The sequence below is a fragment of the Nesoenas mayeri genome, assembly GCF_963082525.1.
Source record: "Nesoenas mayeri genome assembly, chromosome: 9".
Classification (NCBI taxonomy): domain Eukaryota; kingdom Metazoa; phylum Chordata; class Aves; order Columbiformes; family Columbidae; genus Nesoenas; species Nesoenas mayeri.
This window is the reverse complement of record NC_137557.1, coordinates 26,309,890-26,324,828: the sequence shown is the minus strand read 5'-3', so window position 1 is coordinate 26,324,828 and position 14,939 is coordinate 26,309,890. Positions and strand designations below refer to the sequence as shown.

Here is a 14,939-nt window from a genome sequence, read left to right as displayed (position 1 = left end):
ATGAGTTTGACACCCTTGCTGTAATGGGTTTTGGTCCAGTCAAGCTATTAAGTTGGGTAATTGTTTAGTAACAGTGAAATGCAGAAATTGCCATTTGTTAAGGAGGAAATGTAATGGAACATGTGTTTGGGGATTTTTGTATGCTAAGTGAACCCAACTGATTTGGTCTGTTCATGAATATGTTTTCATTGTCAGTCCTGCAAAACTGAACTCCAGCTTGAAAGCCAAGCTGTGTGTTAGTTCTTTCCAAAGTTTCAGCAATAATTTTCTGACACCCAGATTTTGCTTTCTGTTATACCTGTGTAACCCTGTCACAGTCAATCTGCCTCTGATAACATTGCAGAAATGTTACTGAGACTAAAACTTGACCAGCAACACGTTTACCTTTATCACATAATGGTGATTATGTCTGAGAAGAAAGTTTTATGTTTGACTTTCAGAGGCAAGTTTTCAGTGTTAGTAGTGAAGGAAGAAAGCATAACTATTTTTAAACTGAATGTGACTGTAACGTCAATTTGAAGAAGAAAAAATGCAATGAGAAGCTTTAAAGTCACTTATCTCCACCAACAAACATTTTTTTTTATATTTCTGTTTCATGTGAGTTTTTGAAAAATCAAGTATTTGAAAGTTCTTGAACTGATTCTCAGTGAAATCCATACATACTGTGAAAAGCACTATGTGACCAAGGCTTATGTGACAAAGCACAGTAAGCATGCTGACCTATATAGAATTTTGGGAGTTGTACCACTTATAAATAGTGCTATTTGTGGGCAAAATAGCAGTTTTGTTATTGCAGCTGTATTTTTGTATCCCCAGATGCTATGTTGCCTAGCAGTATCATCAGAGAATGATCTCGGATGTTCTGTACGAGTATCCTGTAGTACTGATGGTTTATTTCTCACTTCCTGTTTTCTACTTATGTGAGATAATCATCCTAAGGCAAACTAGGAAAGGATTCCTGACCCATTTTTTCAAATGCCGTAGAACAGTATTGGTGTCAGCAGGGCCATGAGGGCATTGATAGACTCTAATGATGCTGAACATTAGGGTCGTGGAAAAGGGGATTGTCTATCTGTAAAACAAAAGCACGCCTCTACTATTTCAACACGTAAAGGTAAATTTTAACAAGTGCACCATCACAACATCTTGTAATGCTGCTTCATTTTTTAGGTCTCTAAAATGAGTGGAATGCAACTTCCATGAATGAGTGGAAGGATTGAGTTCTCTTAGATTTGCTAGATGAGTAACAACTATTTGAAATTGTGATAAACAGTGCCATAAGAAAGGTAAATTGGTTTGTATAGTCCAACTGAATTTACTATATGCTTAGATCAAGAATGCACTTATGCAAGGTGGTGATTAGTATAAGCCCCTGTGGTGGTCTTCATAGTCTTCAATGTTAACTGTACTATATGATACATAGGCAGTGTGAGTGTTATCGACATGAAATAATCTTTGGATAAAATTTGGACATAAACAATTTTAGGAGAAAGGACTAGAATTCAAGTCTCCCTTTGTCCTCCTTCTGGTGAGTACTGTAATAAAAATGTTGTGGTTTTTTTCTTTCTCTTTTCCTACTAGCTTCCTTTCTTTAAATTATTATGTCTACAAAGTTCAATGGCCACAAAAGAGAAAATCTGAACATACTGAGCACTCCTGTTTAGCTTGCTAGATAACATTTTATCCTGTGATATGACAGGTGAGGTCAAACAGAAAATTCAAATTGAGTCTTCTACACTTTAGGTTAATTCTATAACTTTCTGCTATCTGTGAATTAATTAGCAGATGTACTTAAATAGCTTCTATCCTAGGCCACTAAGGCTTATAAACTGTGGTTCAATATGCTCTGATAGCAGCTGTATTGTTTCTGGAAACTGAAATCGGGTTTTCATTATGTTACTACATGACATGAACTGAAAATGTGGTTCAGGCACACCCAATACCACTGCTTTGCTCCTGAAGGACTGATGCTATCTTGTTTTCTTCCATTTATATATATCCCAGTTTCCCATTTTCCAAATAATGAATAACTGATTGTACTGTACACCAGGAATGGCATGGAGAAATGACATCACCTTATTCTGGCCCCTGTTTTTGTTTTCCTATCCATTTTGAATTACCAATGCCCCTAGTACCAGGGCTATACACTGTGCAGGGAAGCTGTATGTGATTAGAGTCTTTGAGAACTCCATTGCTTTGCAAAATGTTGAAGATGGCTACTGACCCCAAAAGCTTTCGGTGTGGGAAGGTGTTGAGAGAGTAAAAGAGAACAGATGGAAACTGATAGACATCTCACTGCTGTCTCATTTCCTTAGGAAAACAGGCTAAAAATAAGTTGAAAACTTGTAGACTGATGCTTCATTGTGAGTGCCCAGCCCCCTTGGCAGTCATTTTCGTCCACGAAACCTTTACGTGGACTCAAAGACCTTTACTTTTGTGAGCTGGAACTTTACTGAAGGGAACTATTACTGTATTTCTGTTGTAAAATGATAATATGTTGTTTCAACCATAGGTGAATTTATATTGGAATACATATATTCACTGTGTGGAATACAGGGAAATACCTTTGAGCCAGTTGTGTTTGTGTGTGTAATAGCATTGTGTGTGTACCAAGGGTTTGTCGCAATTTGTAGTTAAATCTTATGCCTTCTGTTAGAATAATATACAATAGGATAAAGTTCTGACTTGGTGGCGTCTTAGCTTCAGTCTTCTTTATTTTGCAGTCCTCTATGGACCAGCGTGCTGACCTCAGACTGCTGTGTGTAGAAGGAAGGTGTTGTTCAGAAGTAGGGCTTGTGAAGGAAGCAAATCAGTTTATGCAGTCTAAAAAATCTGCAATCTATTGATGTTTGAGTAGTGGTAATCTGAATGCCATGAAGACCTTGACACAGTGATGACATCAGTCATCTCTTATTTTTTGTCCTTAACTTTCTTGATATGAGAGAAACAGGAGGATATGTACTTTGTGCTCTTAGGCTTAGGTAGGTGAAGCTGCCAGGGTGGAATGAGCTGTAGTATGTTTACCACACGTACTGCCAATGAAATCTTGCAGGCATTACTCAGACTACTAAACATGTGTGCACAAAGCTTGAAAATGCACTCTCTGCAATCTATAAATGGCTACTCACATCATATTATGATTTATTAGAATTTAAAATTGTTTTTGTAATATTACTGTAAACAGCTTAACCCTGAATTCTTCAACTTAAAATGCTCTGATATCATTATGTTTTAACTAGCTTTACAAAACCAACAAGGTTAAACTGAACAAAATTACCATTTTATATAAAGAGCTGTAATGTTTTTCTCCAGACCTTAGACGAAGGGGGTAAACATGCTTCTGAAATTATTCTCCTACCTAGAAGTTAAAAATAGAACTTAAAACTCACTGTAGCTCAGTTGCTGTTACGGGAATTGGAGAAGGAATTAACTGAAGTGCTATGACCTGAGTTAAGCAGAGTGTCATATTTAGATACTTGGACAATTTTCTTCTAGCCTTAAAACCTAGAGATATCAGAAAGTTGCATGCAACTTATGTAGAGTGAAAATAAATAGCCATGTTTTATTTTTCTGGTTTCTGGAAATTAGATGAGATAATTAGAAATTACAGTAAAATATGTGACATTCCGGTGAGAATAATGATTTTTTTTCAGTGGTTTGCCTAAGGGCTTTTGATACCAAAATAGTAACAAGATTGAAAGTACAAAGAAGGTTGATTTAATATTCCTTTAGGGAACTGTCCTGAAGAATATGTAACAATCTGTTTCAGACAAGCAAATGTGAACCCAAAGACGTTTTCTAAATACCACATTCTTCCAAGCGTTCACATATAATTGCATGACTGCCAGTGACAATTGCATGCAATTGTTAAAGGAAATAATTCTGGCTGCATCTTTGAACAGATGGGTAAAAATGTGTGTATCATGGCCAGAATAAATTGGCTTACTTTGAAGAGATCAGCAGATTACAGTAATCTTCGCTAGCCAAAACAGACCATTAGACATTTGGAACTATACCCAATACATTTTTTTTTTAATCTGATCTTTTAGAATATTTAACTAACTTGTAGAAGTTATACTCCAGCCAATGACATCTGTGTTGGATGTGAGATTTTCCTGCTTTGAAGATATGGTTTAGGGATCCTTGTTTCTAGTGTAAACAACTAATTCTTCAAAAGATGTTGCATTTTAAAAAGTGAAACTTAAAAATTAAGAAAAAAGAATGGAAGTCCTTCATATGATTTTCTATGGAGTTTGTAGAATTAGTTGTGCTTGAAACTTCCATATGCAGAATGTAAGTAATATTTAGCAGCTGTTCTGGAAAGAGAATCCACTTGAAGTTCAGAGTGTTTCATGAAACTTTGGTTTATTACTGTTCATTATAAACATTAGCTTGTACTACTTCTTTCTACTTGACTAAATATTGTGCTAGCTCCCGTCTATGACACAAGAAGCTAGACTGCATCTTTGAAGTTCCTTTGAGAGGTAGGCTGTAAATGGATTCTAGAATATTAGAGAAAACATTATATGTCATATACTTCCTGCATCCATTTATACTCTCTCTTTTTAAAATTAAAGACATTTAGATTTAAAAATTTACCTAAATTCTCTAACTTCAAAAGAAAAGTATAATCCTGCAGTGGTTCTCCTGTAATTCTCCATACTGATATTACAAAGAGTCATAGACACTTAGGTGTTTACCAATATTAAGTATAGTGAAGTCAAAGCGTGCCACGCACAGAAGGGCTGTAACCCAGGAGTCTAATCACTGTGGTGGAACAATGCGGTTTGAGCACAAGTGAAGTATAGGAGCAGGCTATAGGTAGTTTGATATGAACTCCAACTTACTTGTTTGTGTATGTAATGGGCTGTGTGTGTGTGCCTCATTTTATCTTTCCTACTGTCTGTTATTTTGTTTCCCACGTATATCTGTTAAAAATACATGTGATAGGGATATTATGCTCCAGTGTGCTTTAACAGCTTCCAACCAACTATTTTTTTATAATTCCATACAAATACAGGTGCTAGCCAGAGATTAATGAATTTTCATCTTCCTTGTCAATTGTTCCCATTTTAGTGTTTTGTTTGTCTATACTTAGTATATCACCTTCTAGAGCAGGGGCCACATCAGTAGGACTAGTTACATTTGTAGAGTTCTAAAATGACATTTGGCCCTTTGAAGGCAACTGTGAGGCTGGTGTGGCCGCTGGTGAAAATGAGTTTAACACCACTGGTCTATAGTGATCAGATCATACATTTAATAATACTTGTATTGCAAATATACAAAGAAATGCTGTCAAGCTGTATGTTTCTGTTCTTGCAAACTTCATTGCAAATGCAGCCAAAGGGACTGTCCATCTGTTACCAGTATAATGCAGTTTACAATCTGTATGCTTTTTAGCTCTGGAGTAACTTTTAGAAATTAAACAATTTTTCTCCACTGAATATGTTCTTAATATTCCTTGTCATTAAAAAAACTTAAGGAAATATGTTTTTAATATATCAAAATGATAGCAGGCAAAAGCATTTGATTATTAGAGACCTAAAAAATGATAGCAGATTAAAGCTCTGGGGCTAGATATGTTTCACCAGCCTGCCATCCTTTTTGTTAATCAGTATAATGAGTGTTTGTTTCCAAACTATATTCTGATTTGTATTTAAATGCATTAAATTTAGATAGATGTGTATGAAAAATGAGCAATGGTGTTCTAAGTTGACAGTTTCTTTCAATTCCGTTTTATTTATTTGTCTAGGAGTAGAGCATTAATATGTATTAGCTTATTTTCTCATACAGTAAGAATGCTTTTTTGTTTTTTTAAGGTTTTTTGAATGATTCAGTTACCAAATGCATTGTGGCTCTACGTTTGACTGTGATAGTGAAAGTCAGTACCTGCGTGCCTGTGGGAAGCCATTCAGATAACTTCCAGTGTTCGGGGAAAGGAAAATGTGTCACCAAACCAGATGAGGTAAGGTGAATTTATCAAGACCTTCCTGTAGTTTGGACATTCCATGAAAATATAAATGCAGTGTAAATTGTACTTGGTGTTTGCGTACCTCGTTGCTGTGTATTAGGCTGCAAAATATCACAGATGGACCTAAATTATAACAATGTACTTATTTGCTATTCCTAAAAATCAAGCAGTTGAAAGTAAGAAAATGACTGATATGAGATGCAAAGATTCATACTCTGCCCTGGCAATAAGAACAATTATTCCAATTAGGTATAAGTTAATGGCTGTTGCATCTTACTGTCACTATACAAGAATATTTGTGAGCTGAGCACGGGCTGGGCATTTGGGACCCTGATCTCCAGACCAGTGTGTTCCAGTCTGTGAAGTCTTCAACCTTTTGGTTTTAGGTCTGATTTAATCTAATACTTATTTCTCCACATCTCAAAAATTGCTTGCTTTGAGATCACTGATCAGTGCAATGGAATTGTCTGGGCGTAATTATGAGAAGAAACAGAGTGGAGTTTTCCTGGATGGCTTTCTCCTTTACAGAATACTACACTGAGAAATTACAACCGTGACAGCAATTCCACTGGCTACTGTGATTTTTTTGTGTGATTTATTAACATGAGAAAATAAGAACCGAATGTGTTAAATCTGCAGTCTGTATATGGCTTCCACAAAATCAGACTGGCCTTCTGTGAATGAGATCCTATATTCTCTGTTACTATCTATACCTGTTGATTTTATTTCATGGATTAGAAGTCATTTACAGCACAAATCTGCACAGTTAATCTTTGGTTTAATTAATATTCATTTGAGAGATAAAAGCAATAGTAACTGTTGAGTAAATATTAACAGCTGTGAGCTTGCTGTGAGCACAGAAAATTTGGCATATTTAGGGAATTCACTGTTAGTTCATCTGGTATCATTTTCCGATTTAAATTCTCAATAAGCATGTTTGATAGAAAAATGATGTTTTGAATTGTAACAACAATAATCAAATTGCTACAGTAATCTATATATAGATGCTTGGCAGTGCTAACATCTGGAAGAATTAGGCATCTATTTCTCAAAAATGAAAATTTAAAATGCTTGAGGTAATGGTGAACACAATTATTGCAAGATGTGTTTAGAAGTGTTACTCTACCATAACAGCTGGTTGGTATCCAAATAAATCATTCATTCAAATATAATGTCCTATTTCGTAGTCCAGTTTAGTTTTTCTGCCTTACTGTATTTAGCAATTTTATTTTATAAATTCAGCATATTGCATTTGATGTATGTAAATAACCTACTATATATAACAGCATGTCAAAATATCTTCTTTTTCCCTTTTTTTTCTCAAGTTGAGAGTTAAAGCCTTTGATAAATAGTCTTATTTTCTAATTTTTCCTGCTGTCCATTTTTGACTCCAATTTCTTTCTCTAATTGCATGTCATATGTCACAAAATAAAAATAAATTACTTTATGCAGAAGCATTAGTGCTTTTTTATATTATGAAAAATGCATATCTAGCCTTTAATAATTATCCATGTTTCATAGATCTTTGAGACGTGGCAAGTAAAATGAAATAATCTTTGATTAATTATTGTTGCTTTTGAAAGGAACAGATTCACTGCTTTGAACAGTTTAGTGAAGTGAGGTGATGCTGAGTCAAAGTGATGAATTTTGTATGAACTGCTTTGCTGCCATACTCGCCATTCCTCCACAATGGAAGCCAGAATGTGTCAGAAGGATAATACTTGTCTTGGTTTAATCACAATATAAACGCCATTTTCACATTTACATATTCAGCTTTAGACCAGAATAAGTTGTCCTCAAACCAGTTAGCTGTGAATGAAAGAGAAAAATCTTGTTATTAACCCAAAGAGGGAGATTTGTTTGCTATGAATTTCTGATTCTGTGTAGGACTTTGCAGTGAACTTTGGCCATCCATTGGATTTGAGATCCACAGTTTTGCTTACACATGGGCATAAAATGATTTCTTTCACAGATTGTTCTGTTCTGTAACTTCACCTCCCCTGTGTAAAATATGGAAGAGCTGACTGTGGAAATATGAAATTTTATTGCTAGAGTTAGAACCCTTGAGTTTTACATAAAAATAACCGGTCTCTACCTGCACTGAGAAATAACATATTGAACTGAATGGCAATGTTTCCCTGTCTTCTATATGGGCTAGAAGCTTTGTGGTAGCTTCGCTTGATTTTATTTGTAGAAAGCCTAATGAGAAAGAAGCCTCATGTATACTTAAAGGTGTGTTGTCCTGCATATGTACTTAGTTTTCTAAGTAAAATATAATCCTAAATACAAAACATGTAATCGTTATACAGCAATGTTTTACTCAAATATTACAGCAGCTTACCATGAATTGTAATAAATACTGAAACTCTCAGCAAGAGAAAGAGCAGACATTAATGTTGTTCTGGTCATCTGAACAGCTTCTGTACTACAGTTTAAAAAAGAAAAAAAGGGAGTTTTATGGCCTCTCTAGTCTGGAATTTAGAATCTGATCAATATATTATTACTCTGCTTACTTAAAATAGGGAAAAAAATTACTATGTTCCAACTATATTTATAATATGCTTACAGACAATTAGATTAGGTAATAGCATTTTTTCAAAGCTTTTATTTTATTGCTGTCCATATTGATATATGGTAGATTTGCACTCCCACAATCAATTAAAAATATATAGATGAACTGTCTATTGATAGCAGGTTGTTTCGGAATTCTTAGGTAGTGACTTCAATACTAGCATTATGGCAGTGTGTAGTTTCTTCTTGACTTAGTTTTCCTCAAATATACTAGTACATGTCATCTATTCAGGAAAAACATTAATAATGTCATTTGGGAAAAGTGAAGATGACATGCCTGATAAAAATGATGACACCTAATCTTCTCTGCAGCACAACTTGTCTGTATCTCAGAACTGTTATCTGTCATTAGACAATTCAGTTTGAAGTGTTATATAGTTTTTCTGCTTTCAAAACTCGTTCTGTTAACTACACTTTATGGCAAATTAATCCCCATATCGTACCCTTAGAGATATATCAATATTATCTGAGCTTTTCTTAACTTCCTATTTCATTAATATTGTTCAGGCAATGATTGTTGCATTGCTTCGATATATTAATACTTACGTTATAATAATCAGCCTCCATTACTTCGGAATTAGATTTTAGCGCAGGCAGAGCCATGCTGTTTGTGTTTGTGTGAACAGTACAGACATTCCCTTCCTCTCTGGTGAATGGCCCAGGTAGTGACGCACTTTGCATCTTACTCTCAGATCTGGCGTATTCCAACTATGAACCTGAGCCTACCTAACACACATGGTACCTCTCTGTTCTGACAGAATTAACTTTGAAGGGATGTTATACTTCCTGGCTATCTTGCTTAGGGATGTCCTTAGCATCAGATAGATGTAGACAGGCCTGTTCATTTTTCAGTGCATATGCAAGACCAGAAAGACATTTAAATGAGATCAAGATGCTGATCTCTTCATACAAGGTACAGAATCTAGGTACAGTGCCTATATTTTCCCCTGTGCTTTGTTCATGTCCATTTTAATAAAAAAAAAAAAAAAGAAAAGATAAAAAAAGGAAAAAAAAAAAGTAGCTATTTTTTTAGTTTGTTCATCCAGAACAGGTGAGTTACTGAGACAGGCAGCAACCTTGATTTTGTATTAAGTCTAAACTCAACACTTTGTTCCAGGAATGATAACAAACACTTTAAGTCAATAACACAATTTAGCGTCAGTAAGAGGACAGCTGTGAAGGATGCTGCAGGCAACAAGTTTATGTACACTCTTTACCTGGCTCCTTATCCTATATAAGCAAAAATGTTCTGCGTGGTTCGGATGATACAAGACATTGAGGACAACACTTACTTTGAACCACTGTTATCTTTAGGGACCAAAGTGATCCCCGTGCTGATGTGTTTTCCACCAATGCCATAAGTAAATGTGGAAATACTGTCTATTTAGTTAATTGTTTAGTTCTTAAATAAAAGTGATTATCTGTTTCACTCTGTTAGCCACTTCCCTGTGTAGCTTATATGAATTATCTTCAAAGTAAGTTACAGTGCTATGTGATTATAATAGTTTTTGACTGTGTTTTGCTAGCCTGTCTTTCTGTTGAACTACAGCCCTGTTTGGAAACCTGTCATTGCTAATGTGTCAGATATTCAGAGCTCTTTTGTGATGATGCTTGGGCAAATATCAGAATATGTATTGACTGTACACTCAGCAGGGGGTTCTGGCACTCCAGATAAATAACATACCTATAATTTTGAGTTTTGGAGATGTATAGTATTAATCCTTGTTTAAATGCTACCAATGTAATATTTTTAAGGAAGAATGAAATCTGGGTTTTACTTTATAATTATGAAGATGACTATTTTATTTTCTACTTAGGTCACAGCTGTTTATTCATATGAAGCAAACACAAGTGAAAAATAGAAGATAATATACTAATCCAGTCTCTTTGTTTCTAGTTCAATGCACATTCTGGACTTTGCATTACAATGTTTGTCCATGGGACAGCTGCATTTCAGCCCTCATGAACAGGCTTTGAAATGTATGAGAGTGAGTGGTGTTGCCATCTAGTGTTTGATGAACAAAGAAAATAAGATAGTTAATCGAAATGTATACTAAAGATGAGCAAGCTTTCCTTGCTTCCATTCTCTGAGACTTTCTTGGCAATCTTAGCTACCTGCATTTTAAAAAAATCTAAACTTAATTATTTTATTACTAACAAAACTGTGCCATGTCACGTCTGCTATAGATTTTTAAGATCTTTAACAGGTATAGTGTTCTTGATCTCTTATTAAGCAGCAAGGTTTGGAGAAACTACAACAACTACATTCGGAACACCTATTTTGAAGGAATTGAAGGGATGTGTCACTACTTAAATACCACTTAAATGAAGCTTCTGGGACCCCAGTCCTGACCTTCACATAAAGGGTGCATCTTTATAGTAGGATTTGGTTGTGGTAAATCTGCACATGATTTATTCTAACAATTACTCCAGTCTATGAATGTAATTTCTGGAATGGGAGAAAAAATTATAGTGGTTTAGGCATCATAGATCTGATCCCAGGCCTCCTCATCTAGGTAAAATTCCCTGGCATAATTAAAAATTGCAGCTGAAGAATAGTTGCAGGTCCAGTATTTCGCAAGAGTAACTTAATGCAGTTTTATTTGTGGCAACTACTGTTGTTATAAATGGGAAAACAACAAAAACATCGTTGTTCAGCAGAGTGTTCAGTGAAACGTAATCTTTAAAAACTGATTGTGAACTACATATGCTGTTTCTTTTTAGGCAACTTTTTTCTGTGAGTGTGAGGATGAGTTTCGGGGTTCCCAGTGTGAAGAATTTGATGCTTGTCAGAGCCAGCCCTGTCAGAACAACGCAACCTGCACCGATGTAGCGCAGAAACACGACGGGAACAATTTCACCTGCAGCTGCCTGGCTGGTACGTTTGTATTATGCTTTGAATAATGCATTTTTGTTTTAACATTCAGTGCATATTTTTTTGCAGAGCAGTGAACTGTGCAACTTCAGATACTAGGGAAGAAGAAAAATACAACTACAGCAAAAGGGCAGTTTTTATAAGGCTGTGGAAGATTCTTCATCTGTGGACAATGCCGTTGAAAGTCCACATCTGAACCATAAATTAATGAGTGAATTATTCATAACTGATAGAACTTCACCTACTAAGAAGAGATGACCAAAATTCAGTTTACGTCAGATTTTTCTTAATCTAGTTTTTCTTTTCAATATAGATTTTAAGTATACATTATAACTATACTTTCAATAAACATGACTTCATTGTAACTCGTCAACTCTTTTCTTCAGTTGCACCAATCTAATGGAAGAAAATTCTCTCCACACTATGCAGTTGTTAGATTGTTCCTCAGAATTAACTTAAATTTAGAAAACTCTAAAAAAATTCATAAACTAAACTGAGTAATTTGTGGGTTTGATTAATGAACAAGTGCCTGAGTTCTCTGAAGTTATTTTAAGAATATTTGCTTTAAAAATTTGATCAAATTAATATAGCCATCTTGACTGAAATTAAAATTAAACTGGATATGATGGTCATATGCTGGAGGGTAAATTAAAGACACATGCTGATAGGAGAAACCTCACTAAGTGGCTATTATAGAAAACCCTGCTATCTGGACTTTACATTTCAAAAACGAACTCAATTATCATAATACAATGGTTACTTCAGTATATATTTTATAAAATTATTTAAAAATAAAAGTTGGCTAAGATTAGGATCAGAAGCAGATAATTTATTTTGCGTTCTACAAACATTTGACTATGCGCTTTCATTTCTCCAACACTGATCAGTTGATATTAGAAAGAAATGGGACTTATCTGAACAAGAAAAAAAGAGGGGGGGTGGAGGGGTGGGAAAAAGATGATGCTTCCAGAATATAAAAGCTTTGTCATAAAAAGCAGATGGAGAAACGAATGCTTTTGTCAGGTTTCTGGTGGTGGTGTCTAAATGGGTATTGACTGGCGAGGTGGGTACATGTGTGCGTTAAATATAATATATATAAAAGGTACATGTAGCAATACTTCCTTTTTTCTGCCCTGAAGCAGGATCATGGAGTGAGTGTTCTGATATTCCCGTAAGACGGGAATATTCTTATTCTTTACCCTCATGCATGTCGGCAGACTGGAGAAACTTCTAGCTGTGATAGATGATGTGGAGGTACCAGCCTGGACAATGACTGAGCTAGAAACAAGTGGCTGCAAGTGATGCTTCAATGTGGCTGCTGTGTACTGTCCTCTGAGCTGTTTTGTGAACTTCGCAGTTCAGGAAATCAGCAGCTGCAAATTATTAAGGTTCCTTCGTTCTCTCTGAAGGCCAAGACATTTCCTTTCACTTAATCTTCTTCCTCTGGAACTTCCAGTTTTTCTTGCTTTGCTTAGAGTCACTACAGAAAAAGTGCAGCAAGAAAGGGATTTATATTTGTATTTTTATATAATGACCTGGATTTATACTGCTCTGAAAATAAGACGTGAAGGTGTACTCTATTGTTTCATAAATATGCCAAAGGATCAACTGTCACTTTAACAAAAAATGTAAATACAGGTGAATAATGGTTTAGATATGAGAAGAGAAAGATCAGAGAGGAACAAACTTGAAATGTGTGAACAATTCCTACAGTTACTGTCATGTTGAATATGTTTGATTCAGAATTGTTTTGGATTTTGACAAGTAGTTTCCAATTATAAAAGAAAAAAAAAGTATTTCTTTGTTTTGTTTTTGTTTGCTTTTATTGATATAGCTGTCGTGGAAATTGTTCTACATCAAGTACTATTAGGCCAAATTTCCTTTATTCAAATTCCCTACCTCAGAAGAAATACAACAATGATTCTAAAAATGTTATTTTATTTTTGTAATGATATAAAATCTTAGTGTGTTTTTTTGTTCATATGACCCAGATATTTTAAAAATATATATTTTTAAATGCTTCCTCTGAGTAAAAAATGTAGTTGCTATTAGGGGCAGGCATTTCAATTGCTTGCTTCATAAAGTGTTAAAACAATTGTAGAAAAAAATTTCTACTGTGATGTGCCAGGAAACAATGGCTAAGATCATCATGATTTCTTGAAGAAAATGTATTTCTCTTACATATTTAGAAATACAATATATTTCCATTGATGTCTTTACTCTCTTTTAACTTCGGATTTTAGCCTTTCAATTTAAAAATGATTTCTGTAAAATCTAATTTATGCCTTGTTTTTATTTTCATAGTTGTTTCTTCTCATTGTCTCTAGAACAATTATTAGCTCCTATTGGTGAAAAAAATAACATCAAAAAATCTAAATATTTCCTTCTACAAAAGCCCTCCTACTTCTCATGGTATAAAACAGAGCTTACAATAGATGGAATGAAATTATTTGGTTTCCATATGTGAAGGTTTCCCTTCTGAATGACAGTGTGATCAAGTCCATCTGTAAATCCTCAGTAAGCTAGATACAGTTATCTTCATTTATTGCATTCTGGAACTTGCAAGATTGTGCTCTACGGCCTCCACACATTATGTTTAGTTTTAGCTTTTACATTTTTTGTTTGTTTTATAATAATTTGTCTTCATTTTTTTAATAGCAAACATCTAATGTTATTTGGATGGCTTAATCACCGTTATCTTCAGTGGTTTATGTTTCTGCCCATCATTTTTTTTCCCCCAAATTTGTACCCACACATCAAAAATTGTCAGGAAAACTAGCTGTTTTCATATAATTATAAATTTACCTACGGAAAAATATTAAAGAAAATAGTAAATAAAACTTTAAGTATTGTAAATGTCTCCATATGCAAGTTTTGGAAACATTTCTATGTGAACAGGATCGTGTTTCCTGAATCTTGATAGCCACATGTTATGAAGATAAGTATCAGCACAAAAGGAATAGGTGTAATGATTCTTAACATCCACCTCACCAGAAAACCCTCCGCCATGGTAACTGCTGAGCATGTCTTAATTTGTAGCACTCGTGACATATTTGCTATGAAATTCCCCAATCACACTCAATTTCTGATGGACAAAACTTGCCCTATAGATAATAATAATACAGGACCTATTTATTTTCATAAAGCAGACGTAAATATTTTGCATTTTCCCATAAGCTGTAATGACAATTTGCAGGAAGTCAGGTTCTTGTATAACAGCAAACTTCAGAGCAACACAAACATTTCTGCCTTTTTGTGCCAACGATCTTTTGGTTACCTGTTGAATTCCAGGGTAATTTTTAGCTTTCATAAACTTGTTAACAGTATGAAGACATAAAAATGTTTAAATGAGTTATGCAGATTCAATACTGTGTTATGATTCATGAAAATAATCAGCTGAATGTGACAACTTGAAAAAATATGAAACCTACAGAAGAAAGAAATCAGTTAATGCAGTCTTCTATAATACTTGATTATTTTTGTAAATTTTATGTTAATTTGAGCCCTATAAGAATTACAGAA

At 34.6% G+C, this 14,939-nt stretch overlaps 1 protein-coding gene across 1 annotated transcript in view; it reads left to right on the top strand.

Moving 5' to 3' along the window:
* DNER (delta/notch like EGF repeat containing) overlaps positions 1-14,939 on the top strand; it is a gene marked incomplete at both ends in the record, with an annotated part of 112,366 nt that overhangs the window by 59,717 nt on the left and 37,710 nt on the right. Inside the window, 2 exons of the mRNA XM_080350118.1 lie at positions 5,820-5,965; positions 11,267-11,420. Of these exons, the coding sequence (XP_080206244.1) occupies positions 5,820-5,965; positions 11,267-11,420 (300 nt within the window). The remainder of the gene's footprint in view (positions 1-5,819; positions 5,966-11,266; positions 11,421-14,939) is intronic.